This window comes from Rissa tridactyla, chromosome 8, assembly GCF_028500815.1.
Source record: "Rissa tridactyla isolate bRisTri1 chromosome 8, bRisTri1.patW.cur.20221130, whole genome shotgun sequence".
Taxonomy (NCBI): domain Eukaryota; kingdom Metazoa; phylum Chordata; class Aves; order Charadriiformes; family Laridae; genus Rissa; species Rissa tridactyla.
Window position 1 is genome coordinate 11,764,932 of NC_071473.1, and position 23,573 is coordinate 11,788,504.

At 37.0% G+C, this 23,573-nt stretch overlaps 1 protein-coding gene and 1 long non-coding RNA gene across 5 annotated transcripts in view; one reads left to right on the forward strand and one right to left on the reverse strand.

The window, feature by feature from the left end:
- Positions 1–23,573, reverse strand: part of LOC128913939 (uncharacterized) — a 70,858-nt gene that overhangs the window by 33,543 nt on the left and 13,742 nt on the right. The window contains exons 3-4 of one of the 4 annotated variants that reach the window (XR_008468123.1): positions 10,349–10,440; positions 7,466–7,583 (exon numbers count right to left, since the gene is read on the reverse strand). The exons of 1 other annotated variant lie outside the window; for it this stretch is intronic. This is a non-coding gene — a long non-coding RNA (uncharacterized LOC128913939). Of the gene's footprint in view, positions 1–7,463; positions 7,584–10,348; positions 10,441–12,472; positions 13,203–23,573 lie in introns of those variants that run through there. 2 more of the 4 variants (XR_008468124.1, XR_008468126.1) reach the window with 2 other exon arrangements.
- ERCC4 (ERCC excision repair 4, endonuclease catalytic subunit) lies at positions 1,193–18,931 on the forward strand. The gene is made up of 11 exons (XM_054212335.1): positions 1,193–1,366; positions 2,312–2,492; positions 5,035–5,230; positions 6,573–6,780; positions 7,440–7,620; positions 7,965–8,093; positions 8,679–8,789; positions 9,953–10,544; positions 12,387–12,479; positions 13,180–13,292; positions 14,402–18,931. The coding sequence occupies exons 1-11, from the start codon at positions 1,193–1,195 to the stop codon at positions 15,133–15,135; spliced, it is 2,712 nt and encodes a 903-aa protein (XP_054068310.1). The 3' UTR covers positions 15,136–18,931.

The window sequence follows — 23,573 nt, forward strand, 5'->3', positions numbered from 1 at the left end:
TCTGTTAAACTGCAAATATATATATTATAAAATAATTTGAAAATTTCCTGTATCCATTTAAAAGATTCTATAGCATAATCCTAACCTTGTGGCAAATTTACAAATAATGCCTTGTAAAGTACATCTTCATTCATATTGTCAGCTTGAACAAGTATGCAATAAATGAACATGTTAGCAGCTGTACACCCAAAAGCAATGGAAACCCCTCTGCAGCTGCCAACATGTGACAATGCGAAACAAAGAACTGAAAGTATGTATTTGAATGCATCAGTTGACTCAATGACTTGATCATGGCATTTTACCAAAAGAAGATGATATTGGGGAAAATAATGGGAATCAATACCGAGTGTAAATAAAACAGATTTGGAATGCCTTCCACACATTCGTATTATGGAAGAAGCTGGTTGTACACTGTCCCTCTGCCCCATAACCATGCAAAAAAACCCCAAAACCCATCAGTCTTCTTCCCCCCCTCACTTTCTCAGAGGGTCATTTTGATCCAGTTGAAGTGGCATCCATCTCCCCCACGGTAGGCCCAGAAAAACTGCTTATTTTAAGAGGTGCTGGAGACAAACAAGTTCACCTGCCCTTCACCAAGCTGAACTGTAGGGTCATTTTGAGGAGTGTCCTTCATTTTGAGCTGCTTCTGAAAGCAGGACTGAAGCGCCTTTTCTGCACTGACTGAGGGAGGGACACTAAAAAATGAGTTACCAGGAAAACAAGTACTGATCCCTTGTGTGAGGAAAGTAGACCGAAGTTCAGTCAGGTTTGGTTTTGTTGCTTAAGAAATGCCATTAATTAGTAACAAACAACAAACAATTTATGATAAAAAAGGAAAAGACCCCCCTATCTTGTATTTACACTCGGCACACACACAACACACACCCCCCACACGAGGAGGAGAGGGGACTTCAGGTTGTGTCAACACAAGCACCTGTGGGAGCCTGCCGGGCACATAAGTCCCATTCCCACCTCGTTTTCCAAGCCAGTGGGTCTCAAGAGGATCCTCCTCTCCCGCCGCCATCGCCACCGTTCGCCCAGCGGCGCTTCGCCTGAGGCGCCTCGCGCTGTAGGCGGGAAAACTAGCCGCCGGAGGACTGCACCACCTGCGTCCGGCAGGGGGCGCCGCCACCTCGGCGGGCGGGCGGGCAAGCTGAGCGGCCGGCACGCATGCGCTGCTCCCTCGGCGGCCATGGCGGCGCTGCTGGAGCATGAGAGCCAGATCTTCCTGGACCTCTTCCACCAGGACGGGCTGGTGATCTGCGCCCGCGGGCTCGGCGTCGACCGCTTGCTGCTGCGCTTCCTCCGGCTGTACTGCGAGCCCGCCAGCCTGGTGCTGGTGCTCAACACAAGCCCGGCCGAGGAGGTGAGGGCAGCCCCTGCCAGCGGCGGTCCGCCTGCCCCGCCTTCCCCCCTCACCGCCGTCCCCTCACGGTTTCGGCGGGCGCATCCCGGGGGCGGCCGGCGGCCACGGCGGTGGTCGGGCTCCGGGCAGGAGGGCGCTGCCCGCGGGCGGAGGGGCTGGCCGGGGCGGGGGGCGGCGGTGCTGGGCGCTGAGCCCCGAGCCCCGGGCGTTGAACCCGCCGGGGAGAAGACGTCCCACCAGGCGCGCTCGGGAGCGAATCGGGTTCCGAAATTCTACGGTGAAGTCCTAATAATAATAATTCATAACTCGAAAATGTCAGGAACCTGTAAGCGGCAAGTGAGCTGAAAGGGGTGAAACTTTTTAACAGCTTTGGCCCTGCTTGTACGAAAAATGCCGCTCTGTTTTCCCCGCAATCAGGGAGATTTCCCACCATCAGGGAGGCGATGCCACCGGGCTTTTTGTTGGTGACCATAGGTGAATAAATATCACAGCGGTAGCTCATAAGGTTAAGCTTGACTTACGTGACCTACCTGCCGTAGGTGTCTTTGATAGCAAGTGAGTGATTAGAAGATCATCTCTGCCCAATTCTCTGTTCTTAAGTCAGTATTAAAATTGCCTGTTCTCTGAAAAAGAGCTAGTAAAATATAAGAGAAAATGGAGGCTCCTTTGGATATCAGTGGCTCATATTTCCTTAAGTATTGTATAGCTATTACTGAGAATATATAGCTTTTTTAAATCGCTTGTATAAGTTTGAAACTGAACAAAGTATACCTAAGAAGAAAAAAGTCACAGTAATTCAGACTTCCTTAGGTAGTATCTTATACTGTTATGGTTTTGATTTGTTTTGGACAGCTCATCAAAATTAATGGAGTATGTATAATTAAGGGGTTTTTGCATCCATTTCATCAGTTACCACAATGAAGTCTTGTGTTTTTATTGTATTAGGAATATTTTATTGATCAGCTGAGGTCAGATGGAGTCGTTCATCTTCCTCGGTGTGTTACCAATGAAATTACAAATAATACTCGATATGAATTTTATACACAAGGAGGAGTCATCTTTGCAACAAGTCGAATCCTTGTGGTGGATTTCCTTACTGACAGAATTCCTGCAAACCTCATTACCGGTAAGAGTTTAATGAAATAAAGGTAAGACTGTTCTGTTTGAAAATTATGTATGAAGAGTTCTGGTGACCAGTATTGAGGCTGAAGAATTATTCTTTTTTTTCCCCAAAGACTGAGGTAAAAAGAGCAAATATGTATTATTTTTTTAATGGCTTTTTCCTTTTTTTGCTCCAAACTTGTTTGCTCTATTTAATCGTATAACTTGAAAACATATGCGTTATTTTTAGATAATGCATTTTTATGACTTTGATATCAGTAACTGCCTGGAAAACAAATCTACAGTTAAACTATGCGATTGACACATAAAATTCAGACTGGCTTTCCACGGAGAATAATTGATTGCACTTGGTGAAATAGTATCCAGAATACTCTCATTACACGGCCTATGACTGAAACTGATTTTAGATGTCATGTTTTATCAGTCCTGCATACTACCTTATTTTTTGCATTAACAAATTACTTCTGATGACTTTTCCCATCAAAAAATAGCCATATCTTCTTAATCTTTGTCTTGACACACCTTGGACGCTATCTAAATAGCAGTATTATGAAGTAATGCTGCTACTACTCTTGTAAAGATTTTGGGGAATAGATTGTGACCTTTGTTGTTGTTACATGGAAGTTATACATGAAAGATGTTACAATTATCTTTCTCCTCTCATATTCTGTACCCCTTCTCCCGCAACACCCATTGCTTTTGTGTTCTTGTCTAAGCTGGAAACCCGGTTAAAGCCTGGAGATCTAGTAAAATAGATATTTTAGAGCCAGGAATAAGAGACTGTTTTACTGTTATCTAAATGTTATCATCTTCTTAATGGCCAAACATAACTGAATATTGAATGTTCAGAAAAATGTACATTTCTGCTTCAGCAGCTGTATCCCCTTCCTTTTAGTCAATGTATAACAAGCTATAATCTGTAAAACACTTTGAACAGTTTTATGCTGGAGCCAAAGGACGCCAGATTTGTCAGTTCTTGTATTTCCTGGTTAAAGAAAGTGAACAAATTTTCTAGGCAACCTACTTTTAATTTCTCTTCTTCCCCTTGACGCCTTCCCCTCTACCTTTCTGCCCTACCAAATAAGAAAAGGGAAAAAAAAAAAAGAGAGAAAAACATAACTCTGGACTTTGTGTATGAAAAAAAGAAATACTAAAGGTCTAAAAAAATAGCCTTGTCCTCTAATGACACAGTTATGGGGGGGGTTTTGTTGCCACTAGAGGTCAGTGTGACAGCAGCGTGGATAGACTTGCTGCTTTAGTTAAAACTTCGGTAAAGTGGTTCCGTTGGAAACGTGTATTTTCAGTGTGTGAAATTGTACGACAAAAACTTGTAATAGTATTTCTTGAGGAGCTGAAATAAAAACAGCAGTAAATAGCTTCCAGCTGTTACAAACGTGTATAAAATCAATGTAGAATCAGGTGTGAATGAACATCTGATGAACTCATAAATTCAGCTAAATGAGGATAAGAAATTATCGCTGCAGTAAAGAAGAATTATTCCTGGTGCGTTTGGCCAAATAGAAGTTGTGTACTTAATAGCATAGTAAAGCTGATGTGAGTTGGTGTAGCAAACAGTGGCAAATTGTTTCTACCAGGGCTTACACAGCAGAATGAATTCACTTAATAAGCAGAGAAATACTGACTAAAAGCAGGAAGTCGTTATAATAAACACATAGTCTTACTGGCCTGTTACAAATTCCGTGTCTCCTGTATGTCCTTTAAGAATCATATCTTGAGAAAGTGGAAGATGTTCAGAAATGGGTACAATCACTATTATGTCCTGAAAATTTTGCTTTATAGGGGAGATGTAAGAATATCTAGATAGAAAAGTACTTTTTAGTGGATTATTCCATGATTTGATCATGAATGGCTAGCAGTTTTATGGAAGTCTTTTTCTTATAGGTGCTTTTTCATTTACAAAGCAAAGGCATGTTAAAATCAGTGGCTGGGTGGTGAGTTGAAGAAACTTGTTGTAGAAACTAAACACGCTGTAAGTTTGTCAGCTTATGTAGGTACCAGGTAAAACCTGTGATGTTTGATGTCCTTTGCGTCCATTTTAGAAAGGCATTTATTATTCCACGGGAAGTTGTGATTAGATGTAACAAAATAATTCAAATATCACAATCCTGAACATATCACACTTGCTTTGTTATAATAGCGTGTTATGTCTTGCATTTACTCCTACTGCTTTTAAAAGGCTCAAGTTAAAGTTTTGCCTTAGGAGTAGAGAACTTTCTACACTAAGAAGTCCTACCAATCAAGCACAAGCGGGGTTTTTTGGTTTTTTTTGTTGGTTTTTTTTTTTTTGCTAAAGACACATCATTAGCCCAGTTCTGTTATTTGGGGATTCCGTGGTACTGAAATTGAGGAGTCACTTGGCTTGAACCCCTGAAAGTTTGTTCAACCATCACTTTAGAAGATTTAAATTCCCATTGTATTTTAATTTAAGAAAAAAAATGTTAGTAGGATAGTTTTGAGGAAAAAAAATTATACAAAATTAGACTTTTCTTTACTTTTTGTAACTTAAAAACCTTTTATTTTGCCAGGCATTTTGGTATACAAAGCGCACAGAATCATTGAGTCCTGTCAGGAAGCATTTATCTTGCGACTTTATCGCCAGAAGAACAAGCAAGGCTTCATTAAAGCTTTTACAGATAATGTGGTTGCATTTAATACTGGCTTTTGCCATGTGGAAAGAGTGATGAGAAATCTTTTTGTCAAGAAACTTTATCTGTGGCCAAGGTAAGACACCTCTTTATTTCATTGGAGAGTTAAACTTAAAAAAAAGATGGATGTTACAATGAGTTCCTAAGAAAATGAGGTGTATGCAGTCACACTGCTAATCTGTGTTCCCTCTTGCATTCCCAAACAAATTTCATTCGATTTTTGATAGAAGATGCGGTCTTGAAGATGCTAAATTTCTGTAAGTAATTTTGAAAATAGACCCAAATTACATCTATAAGGGGCTGAACCTTATGGTATAGCTGTCCTTTTAGCCAATAGAGATCACAGCAGAAAGTGATGTTCTTAATAGCTCAAGAAAACCTTCACTTAGTAAACAGATTATTTATGCCAGAAAGCAACAGGAATACAGTCTCTCAGTTCTGTCATTCATGGAGGTATTTGTTTCCAGCTGTGATGAAACTCCATCGATCTCTTTCTATGTGTCATATTTTTTTAATCTTCCTTTACATGTATGTTGTGTATGAAGAATGTTTCTTGGTGACTGATAGAAACCAAATTGCCACGTTTGACATGCATTAAGTCTTTCAGGAGCAGAGCCACAAATGGAACCGGGCACTTTAGCTGATGACCCATTCGATGCTCTTGCCTCAGGCAGAAGGAGGTCTGCTCATTTATTCCTTCAGTCCAGTCTAGAATGTGTTTCGCTCCATCTTAACCTGCTGTTACTCTGCATTGTAAACTCTTTAACAGTCTTCCTTCCAGTATCACAAAGAAGTAGAAATGGACATAACTAGGATAGGAAAGGTTGAACAGAAGCTCTCTAAATTTTCTTTCTTGTCTTCTGAACCATGAAAAGGCCTGGGGGGTGCAGCACGCAGTAAAGGAAAATGCCCTTTTAGTTTCAGAGGTCAGCAGACACAGCGTCCACTGAGCCTCGTCCTGTTAGTGAAAATCAGCTAGCAACTATGGACCCCTACAGCCAGATTGGCTGCGAGGGCAGGGTTCTAACAAGGACCCGCTGCTTATAATCAGAAGCTAGGAATGTCGCAGATTCTGTTAGTGGATTTATGAACTCATTCCAGTTTTTCCCTTACAAGATTTTTTGGTTTCACTTTAATATTTGTTATGTGTAATAATGATGTAGAATCTAGTGCAGTAATTCTCCATGGATCATTCAGCAGCACTGTATGGGCTCGCATGGCTAGAATGACTACAGTCATAATTGCGGAATACATGATTTTCATAAAATTGCAGTCTTCACATCTGTAGAAACTGATTTATTTTTCAATTAACTTGGTTACATTTAAAACAATTATAATTGTAGTTTGTACAAAGTTTTGTATAATTGTAGGTCAAGCAAACTATCCATGTAAATCTTAATAAGCTGTTTTCCTCTTAGATTTCATGTAGCAGTGAACTCATTTTTAGAGAAGCATAAACCTGAAGTGGTGGAAATACATGTGTCAATGACCCCTGCTATGCTTGCAATCCAGACTTCCATCCTGGACATCTTGAATGCATGTCTGAGAGAACTCAAACGTTATAATCCAGCTCTTGAAGTAGAAGATCTATCTTTAGAAAATGCTATTGGTAAACCTTTTGACAAGGTAACTGTTTTGATTGTTTTGCTGTGCCTAACTAAAGGGATGTAGGTCCTCAAACTGTCTGCCATGTAAACAAAAATATTATTTGTAAGATAAATAACCAGCAGCAACTGAGTATTCTCCCATGACTCATTTATTACTGGTACAAGGAGAGAAACTATGTTGATTCATAAGGGTGATGTTAACAGTTGCTTCGGTGCTTTAAATATTTAGAGGGTTTTTTCTTATGCTCTGTAGGTTGCCTATCTGTGTGGTACTCGTCTTATTTTGAAAATTAAATTGCATTATAATCTTTTTTTACTCAAGTGAAGGATACTAAATACTAAAGGCACAGGCCAGTACCAGTAAAATAAGGTGGTTTTTTTTTTATTTTACCAATATTTTATTATTATATGGAAAGGAAAATATATGCTGAAAACATTGAATTATATACATCTGCTAATTGTTGAAATTTTTTATATAAAGGCATCTATATTATGTTAACTTTGCAAAAAACGATTACTTCAAAACAAATATCTCACCCTCACATCTTTAATTGAGTATGTTTAATAACTTTGGGAAACTAGTGGCATCCCCCTGTAAAGGAAAAAAGTGCGTTCTTATCTTGATTAGTATACTATATATTTATTTGACATTTTGAACTTTCCAATTTACATTTCTAGACAATACGTCACTACTTAGATCCTCTCTGGCATCAGCTTGGAGCTAAGACAAAATCTTTGGTCCAGGATTTGAAGATACTACGTACTTTGCTACTGTATCTAACTCAGTATGATTGTGTCACTTTCCTTAATCTTCTGGAGTCACTGAAAGCAAGTGAAAAAGCTTTTGGTGAGAATTCAGGTAAACACTGAATAACCATACAAGTTAATGCATGAAACAGTGAAATGTTGATATTTTTAATTAACATTCCCAAACATATGAAGGTATCTAATTAGGTTTTATATAACCAGCCATAAGGACGTAGGTTTTTATTGACAGATAATGCTTTCATCTTCCCACTTAACTGCTGTTACTTAACAGTGTGAGATCTGCATCACATTTCTGTTTCTTATTAAGCTAGTAATTACATGGCAAGCAGGTAGCACAGGTACTCCATAAGAGAGATTTGGGGCTTTTACTGGAAAGGGCTGAAACAAATACACATTGCAGATGTCAAACTACTACTGCTTTCTTTTCCTCTTTAGGTTGGCTGTTTCTTGACTCCAGTACTTCAATGTTTGTAAATGCTCGAGCTAGAGTTTATCGCATTGCAGATGAGAAACTGAATCAGCAAGGCAAAGTCTCTGAAAAAAGTGATGTAAAGAAGGAAAATGGTACTGATCATTCCTAACTTTAAGTTTGAGAGTGTCACACGATTTCAAATGCTCTGCATATTGTTATTTGTGCTGTGATTCCCTACGTGATCTTACACAGCTCAAGATCCCAATCTGTTAGCTGGGATAAGTTGAGACATAATCTTAGATCAAAAAGCATATAATAAACAACAAAACAGTCACGAAGAATTAAGGGGTTGTTCTACGCTTGCACAGCTGATCATTGGGAGAGCTTTTATGGAATTGTTCTTGAATTACATTGGTGTTTTGCTTGATCTTTTTTATTTTATGTGAATGGGTAGGAGGCAGCCGTGGCTTTAATTAAAAAATATATATTCAGGAATTTCAGAATTGAAGAATGAGTGAATGTTTTAACTTCTTGCTTCACTAAAGCACTTACAGAAACATTTAAAAATGGGGATAAGAGTGCTCTCCAACCCATCATCATAACAAGTTGCATATGTAGGCTGTTGAATATTGTATTTGCCAACAACCATCACGCTATTGATATCTAACCACTAGTTTAAAGTTCTGAAGGATATTTTGGCTGTAAGAGCTGCTGTGTTCAATCTTGGTTTGTTTCAGAACTGAAAAGGGAATTGGTTCTAGAAAGTAACCCGAAATGGGAAGCTTTGAGAGAAGTACTGAAAGAGATTGAAAATGAGAATAAGAACAGTGAAGACCTTGGTGGTCCAGGTGAGAGAATACTAAATGATGTAAGTTTTCACAGTACAGCAAGTTTTTACTTCTATATGGCTCTTGAGAGAAGGAGCCCAGCTCTTTAAGGAGTTTTATTAAAGAGCTAGTTTTAAACTTAAGAATTTGTGGACTTGAGTTTATGTACACATGTACATAAATCATGTAAAACTATTTAGTTTTACATAAACTCATATTCTGTTCTCTTTCTAAAAGAGAAATGTTGGTTACTATGCAATACTCTGTGCATAGAAAGAATACGTATTACAAAAAAATATTTTAACTTAAGTTTCAATATTGTACTGATACCTTAGTCTCAAAACCAATAAAACTATTAATGTGGAAATTTATAATAATCAAGATACTGTTCACTCATTTATTAAGTTCAGTTTAAAAAAAAAAAAAGGGAGTTATGTTTTATGCCCTTTCCATCTCACACATTCTTCTCATGCACCTGAAAATTTGCTTCTGTGGGACATGTATGTAAATTGGGTAGAGAGCAGAAGGCAAGTGTGTTTCTAACTAACTGCTTTGCTGCCTTTCCTATTTTAGGGCTTTTCATCCCCTTAAATTTCACCAAGTTTTATTTTAGGAAATAGTAAGGGTAAAAAAGTGCTCTTTTCTCCCACCCACAGTGTTCTGACTCTGGATAAGAACTGGCGCTCTCACCTAGTGTTGTAGGAGTTTATCTGAGTCAGCTTGTGGAAATTGTTATTCAAGGCCCACAGATGTCAATAATACTGTGTGAAGCATGTGTTTTTTAAACTCTAATACGGCTGACAAAGGCTGAAAATTAGAATGGTCTAAAATAAGTTATTTCTTATTCCACATTTAAAAAAAAAGAAAAAATAGTTGTCCAAGTATGTTTCAATACACGCTGCATCTGCTTCCTTTCAGATGGTCAAAAGGAAAAACTCACTAATTTAGATGGTGTAAGAATAAGGAATGCTGAACTTTCATAAACCTTCTCTAATCTTGTTTGGTACAAAACATCATGTAATTTAGACTCCCTGAAAGCCCAGAGCAACTGTGACAAACAAATGTAAAGGCGTTTGGCAGGCATGCTTCTAGGATCATTAAAAACAACTTGCTCAAGCGATGTCTTGTAGCTGGATAAGAAGTACAGCATAGTAGATTATAAACATATTGTTTCTTGACTGCAGGGCAAGTGCTTATTTGTGCCAGTGATGACCGAGCTTGTGCACAGCTCAGGGAGTACATTATTGCTGGAGCAGAAGGTTTTTTAACAAGGCTGTATAACAAAACCTTCGGAAAGGATGAGAAAGCTGGAGAAGTGTGGATCAAGGACAAAAAAGCCACCAAGTCCAAAGGAAATGCCAGACCAGACACAGTGCCTCAAGCCAAAAAAGCCAAACTCACAGCTTCTTCAAAACAAAATAAACACAAGAAGCAGCAAGACCGGACTATAATCCAAATGATAGGGAAAACTGAGGAGGAAAAGACAGAGGAGTTAGAGATGGAAGATAACAAAGAATTAAGCAGTAGCCAAGAAAGCAGTATTGAAGAGAGTATTCCTGAAGACTTCCATATGAACTTACCCTCAGATTGTTACTACGGTATTTTCAAGAACCCGCTCACAATTATTCACCCATTGCAGGGTTGCAGCGATCCCTACGCGCTCACTCGGGTACTGCATGAAGTAGAACCAAGATACGTTGTATTATATGATGCAGAACTAACTTTTGTTCGGCAGCTGGAAATCTACAAGGCAAGCAGGCCTGGGAAGCCTTTGAGGCAAGTTGACTTGGTCAGTCTAATCTTAGTCTTAAAAGAAAAAATAAAAGTGCACTTTCAGCAGTCAAGGTAGAATGTGCATTTAGTGATTTTCATTAGCTACATTTTAATTCCTGTTTAGCCCTCTTCTTAATTTTAAATAAAAGCATAATGTCTGATTTAACCAAAAGATAATTTTTATTTCGCAGCAGGTATTTAGTCCCCTAACAGAAACATACCTGTTTAAAAAAAAAAAAAAAAATCATTCCATCTTCTACAAGACCTCTGCTTAGATGATCTTAGTGGCAATAGATCCATTTAGAGGTGCTGTAATCTCATTTTAAACCCTCTCTACAAGTATGATTTTTACACAGTAAGCTTTGTTTTGGATTTAATTAACTTTCACATTTCCTGATGTGTGGTCAAGCTGGAGACCAGTTATTCAGAAAATGTAACAGAAAAACAAGTAAAGGAAAACATAATAAAGAAAATTAGAAGTTTTTGCAGTTACACTCAGGTCTGGTATTAGCTGACAGAAAGATTTCTGCATTGTGTATATATAGTTGATACATTTGTAAATTAAAACACTTTTATTAATAGATGTTATAGACTAATTAAAAATATAGAAAACATTTAATATAGTATGAGTTTCTACATTATCTTTCATTTATATGGTGGCCTCATGGCATTTCTTGAATACAGTAAACTGTAGTTATACCTGTACCTCTCTGAAAATAACTTACGGCAGTTACTTAAGTCTTAGAATAAACACACTTTACTTGCTACAGTTGAAACACAATTTATTGGCATATAAAATCATTAGCTTTTGAATTATAAAGCTTTATACTTTAATGATCTCATGAAAATTATTTGCATAAATTTAACAGAGCAGTTGTAATTTTCCAGTCAAAGACTTGTATGTATGCAACGCAACTGAATATGGAAATCAGTTTGGCAGTATTTAGTGTGTGTACCTGATAGCCAGGTAAGGACCCTGTAGTGCAGATATAAATGACAGAACTCACAAAGTATATTGCATGAGGATAATTACTGGGTTATTTGCACAATTTATTTTTAGTTGCCTAATCAGCATGTGTTGTATCTATCTCCAGCATCAGGTTCCCACACTTCAGAGCAGGAAAATCAGATGCAGTCATGCAAGTAGGGGTTAGGAGATGCACCGTATGAAAAAAGTAATAGGAATAAAATCCTGTTAGTCTGTCAAAGTGTACCTCAGTTAAAATATATTGGGGGAAAAATGACTGTGCTGAAAAGCTATAGGCAATTAATTCCTTAAGGTAATTATTAATTCTTACATGTTCCATATAAATCCCTGTTTGTGGAATAAAATTTAATTTGTTGCTGTGTTCATCTCTGTGATATAAAAGACAGCTTATTCTTTGTAGAACCTATGATTTCCTTGCACAGATATATCATTCTAAAATCTTAGATGGTGGTTTTTTCCTAACCCAGGATGATTGCAGATTTTTTAGTTCGTTATATATAATCTACTGAGAAGATTTTAAAAACAGTAAGTAACTTCTCCATTATACTTGCTTTGTATCTTGACCGAATGGCTGACTGAAAACTGAATCCACTCTAGCTGAGCCCCAGAATTCCAGTAAGCGTATCTGCCACTGGGAAAAGAGGGAACACTGGATATAAGAATTTTTGTTGCTGATTTTGGAGTATCTTTATAGAAGATATATTTACAGAAAAAGATCATGTTCTTTCACTTGCCTCTTCTAAGGCAAATACTAACTTGTCAGGCACTAATCTTAAATATTGTCGGTATTTTTAACTTAATATGAAGTTTTGTCATCTCTTTCTTTTTCTTTTCTTTTTCCCCCTCCAAACCTACAGGGTTTATTTCCTCATATATGGGGGCTCAACTGAAGAACAGCGCTATCTCACAGCTCTGAGAAAAGAGAAGGAGGCCTTCGAAAAACTAATTCGGTAATAAAATTAGTTTGCTACCTTTATTGTTAATGTTTCATGTAATTCCCTTATTTGCTTACATTTTCAAATAGAGTGAAGTTCTTAACTGTGTGAAGGATTTAAATAAACTTTTAATTCCATTTCTTTTCAGATGTTACGAGAATTTTCCCATTGAGAATCAACAAAAAGCGAAAACCTTCCTTTCCAAACCATCTGATATTTTATATATTAATTTTAGGGGTTTTAATACTAAATATCAAAGGCTAAAGGGCACCATTTGTATTTTTCCCCAATTGTCTATGAATTTCATTTCTGTAACTGTGTTTTTGTCTGCAGGTAACACTTCTTTAAGATATTTCTAAGGCTTTTATGACTTAAGTTGTTTTGCGGAACACAACAATTACTCTCTTATACTGTAGAGGACGGTATTTTTACTGATAATGTCTTCTCACCAGGTTATACTGCTATTACTAGGTATTAATTCCTTTGTTCTAAAAATAAAAAAATCAAATGCTAAAGAGTAGTACAATTGAAAATAAAAATATAACATCTAGCCCAACAATCTGGAATACCTAGTAAATTGCATTTCTGATCAGGTTTGCAAATAGTATTAAACTATATATAATTTTACATCTGGCTGAAGGGTATTGAAGTATTTTGATCTATTTTTCCTCATATAATTGTGGTTTTTAGTGTTTCTTTGTTTGTGGTTCCTTAGAGAGAGGGCCGGCATGGTTATTCCTGAAGAAAGAGAAGGAAGAGATGAAACAAACTTAGACCTAATCAGAGATGCTAAACCTGCCTCTGTTTCTACTGACACGCGCAAAGCAGGTGAGCAGTTCCTGAAGCTGGGCTGCAGCTCTGAGCTTTGAAAAAGACCTATAACTACTGTGTTTAAATCCTGTCCAAAGCATCTGGGTCATAGACATGTTGCACATTGACTCTGCAGTCCTGATGGTAAAGAAACATCATCTCCCTTACTCCATCTACCTCTGCCTGTGCAATGACAATAAATTATGTTTTTCCTTGAAAAGAAAACGTAGATTAATTAAGTATTTTCCCATGAAGACAGATACTATTTGTATTGTTACTGGGCAGCTTGTTGGTTATGAGACTGTCTAGTATTGTTTGTAGGGAGGTGGAGAGAAATTAAAGCATTAAAACTGAGGTCTACAGACAGTCAAAGGCAGTGTTATCCTTCAGCTAGTCAACCTTGGGAACTTGTTTTGATCTTGGCAAAACAGATTGGCTGGGTAAACAACTGCAGATTGAGGTTTTTGTCTACTTTCTTTGCAATAAAGCATCTTTTGTTGCAGTTCTAAACACACTTTTGTTCCTTTCTTTTGACATGCATACTTTGTCTTCATCTTTACAGCTCTGCCCCTGTTTTTCTTTGCTGTCATTTTTGTAGTCCTGCTCTCCTTTACCATATGGTCTCTAATCTTTGCTGTTACGGCTTTTGTGCCCTTGGCGCTGCAGTCTCTTCATGTGTCCTTCTACAGATTTATAAGAGGCTAAAATGTATCTCTTACAATAAAATGCTATATTTCCGTGGGAAACAGATGGAAATAAAAAGGGTCAGCTTCGTTATCTTGTTTTGCAGGACACTTTTTAAAGATTTTCCTGATGCAGTAAATAATTTTCATCTACAGTTTAACATATTTCATTGTCACATATACAAAGCTCAGAGCAGGGAGCGTGATAGTTCTATTAAACTGCAGAGCATATGCCATAAAATACAGTCTATAATCTGGCAAATGATTTTTCTCTATAACAGTGAAAAATTAAATAAAGTCTGGATTTACTGTACTGCTGAATTTGTGAAGATCTGTGAGATGTGAAGTCACCCATTACAGAAGCATTGGCAGCACGCAGGAAAACAACAAAACCAGAGTCTGAGTTCATAAGTATTAGTTAACTGTATTTGTTTTGCTCTTTAGGTGGACAGGAACAGAAGAGTGTTCAGCAAACCATAATAGTGGATATGCGGGAATTTCGTAGTGAGCTTCCATCACTGATTCATCGTCGTGGCATTGACATTGAGCCTGTTACTTTGGAAGTTGGAGATTATATTTTAACTCCTGATATCTGTGTAGAGCGGAAAAGTATCAGTGATCTGATTGGTTCCTTAAATAATGGAAGACTGTATGCACAATGCACTTCTATGTCCCGTTACTATAAGCGACCAATTCTCCTGATTGAGTTTGATCCTAACAAACCTTTCTCCTTGATTCCACGAGGCTCTCTACATCAGGAAATTTCCAGTAATGACATCACTTCTAAGCTAACCCTTCTTACACTCCATTTCCCAAAGTTACGTATGCTGTGGTGTCCCTCTCCCCATGCTACTGCTGAACTGTTTGAAGAGTTAAAACAAAACCATCCCCAACCTGATGCAGAAACAGCAATGGCTGTCACAGCAGATTCTGAAATTCTTCCGGAGTCAGACAAGTACAATCCTGGTCCACAGGACTTTCTATTAAAAATGCCAGGTATTAATGCAAAGAACTGCCGTGCCTTAATGAACCACGTTAAAAGCATTGCAGAGCTAGTGACACTGTCGAAGGACGAACTCTCCAAAATTTTGGGTAATGCTGCCAATGCCACGCAACTCTTTGACTTTATTCACCTGACCTACGGAGAGGCAATATCTAAAGGAAAAAGCAAAAGATGACTAATGAGATTGTTCAACATAGGGCATAGATAAGCTTTTCTTGCACAGTACTTTGGCAAAGTACACAAAATATTTTAATAAATGCCCTCTAAGATAACCAGCTGTTTCTTGCTAATGCTGTTCCATCAGTTTTAACATTTGAGTTAATTATTACTGAAGGCAAGTTTCAAGAGGAAGAAAAAATGTTTTTAATAGAGAAATGCAAACAATTTTTATTCTTTCTACAGCACTTTAACCAATTCTGTAATATCACTGAATCAACTAAATTAAGTTCTTCACCAGATCCTCCAGAATTGAGCGCTAAGGCTAATTGATAATATTTTCTTTTGAAAGTTATGATGTCTTCCTAAAGCTAAAAATGTACTGTGTTTTGATTAATATGTGTGACTTGCTGCATGATACATCACTTTGCTTTTGCCATTTTTATTCATGTCTTACTCTCTGGAAACTGCCCATTTTCCATTGACAGAGGTGGAGCTATTTGAAACTCATCATGATCTTTTGTCAGAGGAGTTCATTTAGGAGAATATACTTGGACTCCATTGTGAATTTCAGAACATCATCATAAGCCTTTGTCACAGTAAACTATAATTGTATGGTATGTTCTACATTATACTTGCTTACTTTACTAGAAGTTATACTTTCTTTTTTGACGTTCCAAAGTCGGTACAGCTCTGTCTTGCTAGATTTTGCAAAGTGCACTCCTTTGGTCTAGCCTGGATAGAGATTCTGTGGTGGCACAATACAACTTAATTCTCACTGTGCCTTGCTTACACTTTTAAGATGCTTTATTTTTTTAATCAGTTTTGATAGCTCTTTCACTTCGTTCACTCGAAAGTGAAAAATCTAGGTATACTGTCGTGACTATTATTTTACACCAGAGCTTATATCCCCTCATAAAATGCAAGTTTTCTAAGTAAGGTTTTCCAAAACTGTTGACAGTTCTTCCAATATTGTCTTCTCTCTGTGTCCTGTTGCACTTGTGTCTTAATGTCTTAAATAGACCATCTGTCAATAAATTCAGTAAAGCTATTGTCACCTGGAAGATAAAACTTCTAGCATTCTGTGTAGCATAAAACTGTTACTCTTCGTTTGATAGTTTGCGAATGTGTATTATATTGTTAAAAACATATTCTCCACTGAACTTTGATATGACAACTATGTAACAAAGGGCCATTGACAAAAGGCTTGGTCCTGTGTCATTACATGCTAATGTATTTACATTACCATTTATGAAATCTTTATCTATAAAGACTTGCACTTATGTATTTATATGATTCTAATGCTAACAACAGATCTATATGATCTCCATCATTAAAGGAGAAAGTACTGGGTTTCTGTGTTCAGGTTCAGTAAAAACTGTACTGTGCACTCTCAGGTTTAATGTTTGCTGTGCATTTTAAGTGTGAATGATGAGTTTGTTAACTTAGAGATTTCCAAAGTGAACATTTTTCTGCAGATGCACATTTCAGTATTAAATACTTCCACAAGAAGATTAAAATTTGTTATTTACCTTGTTCCTTATTTGGCTGTATGATATCAGAATATTTTAATTTTTAGTGTGTGGTTTATAATCCAGATCTTAGGGTTTCTATTGCCCTGTATTCTAATTTATTTCATATAATATAAAAAGAAGTCTTTCCATGAGACTTATTCAAAGCAATAAGCTCAGGAATGTTCAGGTTTGAGAATGCCTGTAAAGTGGTGCTAAGAGGACTGAAAATCAGAGAAGGAACATAACTGTCCTGTGTGCATGGCCTATAGAGCCTGATTCAGAAAAGGAGAGCTGAACAACCTTTGAAAACGTGGATTGGTTTTTTTGTCTATTTGCATCATTAAGATGTTAATGAACTGTGGGGGTTTTTTTGGATGTACTGCATCTCTGCTTTGTCAGGGTTTTTTGGGTTGGGTTTGGGTTTTTTTTTGCCTAGATTTGTATAACGTGAAAATGAAGGGTATATGAAGAGGTTATAAAGTTGTAGCTTTGTGTTGTATGCTAGATCAAAGTCATAATACAATTAAATAATACTTGCTAAATACTTAGATTAAATTGTCTTTTGTTTATATATGTGGAATTTTTAAAGTTTTTGTTTGTTGGCTTTTTGTTCAATGTAGGATTCGGCTTTTTCTTTAAAATAACCACAGGTAACACTGTCGTATGTTGTTATTGCTTATTTATGATTTGGCATTTTACTGTATTAGGTTAGGTTGCAAGTTAGTGGTGTGTTGTCTGGGGGAGGAGGTACAAATTGTGAACAAAGGTGGAAGCGGCTGTGTCTCCTGAAACTACTTAACACTGAAATACCCAGCCCCAAGACTCTGCTGTGTGCAGATGCAACAAAATGTTTGGGTGAATGATGAAAATCCTTAGGATACGTTCCCTGGCCTTACGGTGTTCTTTAGTTTGCTGTCATCAACAGCAATGAAATTTTGTATATCTTCTTGTCACTGCTTGATGTTTTAAGCCTGTGCTTTTTTTATTTAAAAATGAAACAAAAAAAACCCACCCTGCTTTTGGTTTGGGAGTGTCAGATTCCTTCTCACATGCAAACCAAGACTATGTCTTTCAAGGTCACTGAATATGTGAAACCAGTGGGGTTTATATGCAGCTGGAAAGTCAGTCAGTTTGTCCTAGGCTTTGATTGCATAAGGTTTCCTATAGAAAACCAATAAAACCAAAATCTCATAAGAACAAATGCAGCTTATATGAGCAAATATATTTTACACAGGGTAGATTATGTTGTAGTTCTGTGTTTAAGTTATCTGGGCACTATTCCTGTTAGCAGTGACGCTTGCAGTTTCTAGCTACAATTGCGAAGGAGACCTTTTGCCTGACATATTGGCTGTGAGCAGTTCCCTAATCAAAACAAAATTTACCTTCAAAATTCCTTTCTCCGCATGAACACGTATAGTAGGGCTTCTCTAGCTGTATTGATCACTTTCAAATTTATGCCTGCAAAACTTAAGTGTAAACCAGTTGACCAGAAATCTACACCACTTATAAAATATGCAGCTATAATATAAAAAGAACAGTTACTTTTTTAAAAAAGTACAAAAGTTTAAATTTGAGGATTTTTGTGATTGTGAGGCTTTCGCATTTGCAGAATGACAGTACAACCACAAATAACTTAATTTTTAAAAATAAAAACATTTGTTTCTAAAGCTTTCCTTAGTAATGCAGAATTCCAATTCTATGACTGTAGGATAGAATCCAAAAGTAAACATCTGCCAAAAAATAGTTCTTCAATGAATATATTATTTATATGCCAAACAGCATAAAGAAATGTAACTGAGAGTTGTGAAAGAAACTTGTCATGTGTGGGCTTACTAATTGACAATTTTTATTACAGGCTAGCAAGGTTTACAATCCTTTTATAAGGGCCATTTTAGGATAAAGTTCTCCATAGCTCTTACTCAAAGTCAGCCTAAACTAAATTAATATTCAATTGATCTGTTTTCTACAATAAACGCAAGTAAGGTCATAAACCAGGAAGTTCAGAAACTATTGCTCTAGGATTTTGTAATACTTTGTAACTTATTTCACATGTTCACTCGATGTAATAGCAAGAATTTTGGATATCTGCAGATAGATTGTTAGATCTGCTCAAACTAAGCATAAGCCCTTTTATGTTTTCCATGTGAAGTCCTTAATATCTACTTAACTGTGAGCTACCTTCTTGCATTGAAAAGACACTCACTGGCAATATATGCACTATTTTTTCTTAATTTGTAAAGCATACACTTTTTTCCCCAAAGGTTTCCATTTTTTCTATTGTCAGCCTTTCCGAAAGTTCCTCTCTCAAATATTCCTAATACGCCATTCCATAGTTGACTAGCACCCTAGTCAAGAAGGAGACGTTACTGATACATGTATCTGTCAATAACATTTCTCACTTCTTTTCTTATTTCCAGTTTATTCTAAGTTCAGCTTCAAACCATGAGAAATAACATCCCTCATCTACAAGATGAGGGGGAAGAGGTAAACATGAAGAAGCTTTTTTTGATGTTTATCAGTTAAAAATGACTTAACTGTGGTAACAGCAAGTTTGGTGAGGCTAGTAATGGGTAATTGTGTACATCTCTTGTAATTTGGAGTTGCTTTTGTCTGTTTAGTTTTAAATCAAGATTCAAGTTCCAACATGTATGAATTTGAAAGGCTGCGTGATTCATGTGGTACAGAATGCTGACAAAGACTCTAAGTATTTGGTAACAGAAAGAGGACCTTTAAACCTTCCCGTCCCCCCGCCAGCCACTAAAAATGGGATCACACAGAGTCACAGTGAAACTTGATCCAGAATGTATTTGAGAGAGAACTCAGAGCTTCTGTCCTCTCTTTGGCTTCAACGGATGAAACACATAAACGCATCTCAAATTGTTCATTTTTTAGCTTTAGCTTCTCTTAAGGCTCTGTAAGGGGACAAGTATCATAATGACTGAATAAAAACATTTAGCTTTTTGCACCACTAACTTGATGCAGCTAACATGTATGTCTGTAACATGTGTGTGTATATATATATATATAAAAAAAGGCTCAGAAAAAGATGATACTAAATAAGAGGAAACTAAAAGGATCCTGTAGAAAACAAGCACTTCAGCACTATTATCTTCCTTTGTGTTTTATTCTTGGAATCAACCAGTAGGTTCTGCGGAAAAAAAAAAATGTACTCCAATATAAAAGGCCAGACAGAGGGAGAATGTACATGCCTGACTAAATGTTTTGATAAGGTTGTACAAGGAAATACTCAAAGCTTCAGTGCCATTTTTTATTTTGAGTACAAAATGTTAAGAGTTCATCTCCCAGACTTTTCAATATACATAGGCTGGCCATTTTTTTTTTAACTTGAGTTTTGATCTGTATTTTACAAGCTTCTCCACCATAAATTAAAAGGAAGAAATACTCTCAGCCACACAGTCTTGAAAACAGGGAAGAGATGTTCAGTAGCTTGGCCAGCCAATGCTTAGCTAAGAGATGAATTCTTTAGTCTAACTGAACTTAGTAAGGGTAACCAGGGCTCCTACACTGCTATGGTGATTTGTTGTCTAAACAGAAAATGTTGCTGCAATATATCAAAATGGGCCTGCTTACGTACTAATTTTAGTGTGATCCTTTACAGCATGGCAAAATTTTCTTAATCCACAACTCCTATAAAGCAGTCTTCCTAGGAATAGTAAATTGGGGTTAAATAGATACTATTTTCTTAGCTTGCATTTTACCATAGTTCTGTTTGTAAGAGCTTCCCTTTGTAAATAAAAACATAGATTTCACTTCTAGGGTCCTCTGTCACTCAGTGCTACTTCTTTTTTCCTTCAACTTTATCATCTACTATTAAAGAGCCACAGACCAGAGTTATTAAACAACTGACGTTGTTTCCAAACTGGAATTGTCATTCAGCAATGCAATCTTGTTACTGAGCTCCCAGCTTCTTCCTCAACCTTCAGAATGGCACTTAGACCATTCTCATTTTTATTATTTCTTTTTGTTTATGAAAAGAGAATGGTCAGGTGGCAAAAAAAAGTTTTGCAACTGACTTGCCTTTTTTAATGGCTACCTTTCTCACATAAGTTTGTTCCGCAGATCACAATAAACAGTCTTTATGGAGACTCAAACTAACACCACACATCAGTCTCTCTCTCTATGAGATGGTAAGGTTTACCATAAGCTAGGTCCAAAGACTAAACAGAGTTTCAGAAATGATTAAGCTAGCAACCGCAGCTGGGACTATTGATTGAAGGATTTTAGTGAGGCGCCTTACAGGAGGATTTTCAAGAATGCCAGAGAGTAAATTTATAATTTTTGAGGGCAGAATTTTCAAAATCACTACTAAATCTATCACATATGTACTATAAATTTATAAAAGTTTTATTTTTAATTCACCATTCCCTACTGCTCCAGCTTCTCTTTGATAGTTGTAGTTCAAGTGAATTGAAATTCCGTCAACCCTTTCTCAGAAAGCTTACAGGTATACGCTGGAATATTGCATAATTGGATTAGCAAGAGGAGAAACAAATTTCCATCTGTAGATTAAGTGAAATAATTCTCGTTTATCTCTCTTTAGTGACTGCTATGTATTGTCCAGAGAAACATACCAAGATTCAAATTTCAAACACATAGAAAATTATCTCTCAAGTGGCTCAAAGCTCAGAAGTTTGCCCAGTAAAATTGGCGCATAATGCCTAAACTTGACATTGCTGCATTTCATCTCCCCTAAAAATAGGCAGCATAGTTCTAATTTGAGTTATCTGTGTAGAGCTACTCAGTTCCCATTAGTGTACACAGTGGGACACACACATTGTCATCCATTTTCTGAACATCCTCCTGGGCGAATGGAACGTCACAGTGCTCTGGGGCACCAGTAATATGCAGCTGCAGTGCAGGTCTGTGTCATACACCCACAGCACCATTTAACACTTAAGTAACATCTTACAGTTTCTTTATATCTTCTTTCTCATGATGCTGTGTTTGCATTATTCTCAGATTTGCCATTCAACTTTAATCTTTCTTCTATATTTCCTCTGGAATTTTCTAATTTGTTTCTTTTTTTGCTTCTCTTACCCTTACAATGTCTGTCTGTGTTCTTGTCCATTTGTTTGCCATCAGGAATGCTGCTTAAATATTGTTGGAGTTTGTGATGTCTCTTGAGCACAACTAACACCAAGTTCTTTGCAAGACTGGCTGCACTGGAGCCTTGTCCAGAACTTAATATCCAGGGGCTTATATAAAAAATGTATTGTACTTTATTGTCACTTTGGTCTCAGGCTTGAGGCGCATCACGCTTGCAAAACCGACATGTAGAGAAAACACAGAGCAGCAGGTTGGCAGTTCTTTCAGCATGTAATTCTTGGTTTTGTCTTGGATTTTTTTTTGTAAACAGATTAAAACCAGACCAAATATAGATACAATAAAATTATAATCAGTTGATTTTATAAATTATTCTCAACCCTGGAAAACTTTCAAAGCATTTTTTAAGTAAGTACAACAAAATTCTTGGAATCTTATGCATAGATAGCAGAAGTTGCAAACTTTCTTGTGGCATTTAACACATTGTGGCCCTTTTAACACATTGCAGTAATACAATTGTCAAGTTTTCAGAGCCTGCAAAAACTCATATTGCAGAGCCTGCAAAAATGCATAATCATTTATACCAGGACTTGGGAGACCTGCAACACCAAAAATATTAACGCCATGTCTCCTACTTTCGTCTAAATTTTCTTTAACAAACCCCCCCTATCTAGCTCTTCCCATTATCAAGATACGCTTTGTTCCTGCTTCATCTTCAAAGTCTGTGAATGTTAAGCGTTGGAAAGAACTATGGTCTTTAAAAATCAACATATATTTGTGTTAAACTATGACATGACTCTAACTGCTAAAGTCTATGTAATCCACTTGCGGCATTTGTTACAGATGCATTCTGAAGTGTATCAGTCCACTTTTTCTATAACTTACAGAATGTCATACTATATTTATAATGCTTGCAGCCTGAAAGCATTATGTTATGACCACTAGTTGGAGACGAGAGACACTCCTAACACAGAGACGGACAGTATGTGAATGTTCAGATCACCTTCAGCTATACCACAACAGCAAAAATCTACACATCCTTCAGGAAGAGTCCTGCCCATACCAAAAATGAAAAAATACCTAGAAGCTTTTGAGGCATGTCCCATGCAAACCTTGGTGCATGAGTTACTATCTATACAGATTGTCTTTCAGACAGTGAAGATGTCTCAACCAAGCCTAGAATTGCAGCAATATATCTGCTGTATTACAGTTCATATAATTATTACAGTAAATTAGGGTTTTCTTAAAAATTAGCATTATATTGCACATCACAAACGGACAGACATTATGATCAAGATTTTCTTTTTCACTTTAATATTTACTTGACAGAAGGTTTGAATGATCACATACTAAAGTATCTGATTTTTTTTCCACAAACTGTTACTGATATTAAAATGTAGTGGGTTTTTTTTTTTTTCTCAGTCCAATCAGGGATCCCTGACATATTTCTAGTGGCTTGAATTACACATACATTATTACCCAAACAGAGGAATTTCAATGGATATCCACCAGGAATCTCTGACTTCCCTTCACTCCTGATCAACTTTGCCAATGGCATGTAACATTACACATACAAATTTGCACATGCATATTTCACACACAGACAGAGAACATCTGCTGTGTTGGGTAACACGAGCCTGCACATCTTCAGTGCCCATGTCTCGGAAAATGACCCTGAAAAAGTAAGCTAAGCCCATCCCTGTTTCTATATATAAAACTGTTTGTTTAATTGGTGGACTGCACCAAGAATAAATAATGAGGTAATTCTGAAGATCATTCCCAGAACAGTCAGCTAAGATTGCTTCTGCAAGTCAGAGCTATCTCCTCTCCTTTGTTTTGTTTTGTTTGGGGTTTTTTTTAATGGTTTCATTGTCTGAAG

Bases quoted from the DNA above. Each gene is read 5' to 3' on its own strand.
- ERCC4 (XM_054212335.1), top strand. From the start codon at position 1,193: ATGGCGGCGCTGCTGGAGCATGAGAGCCAGATCTTCCTGGACCTCTTC. The intron at 2,493-5,034 runs GTAAGAGTTTAA...TTATTTTGCCAG, and splicing joins TCCTGCAAACCTCATTACCG to GCATTTTGGTATACAAAGCG. The intron at 13,293-14,401 runs GTGAGCAGTTCC...TTTGCTCTTTAG, and splicing joins TACTGACACGCGCAAAGCAG to GTGGACAGGAACAGAAGAGT.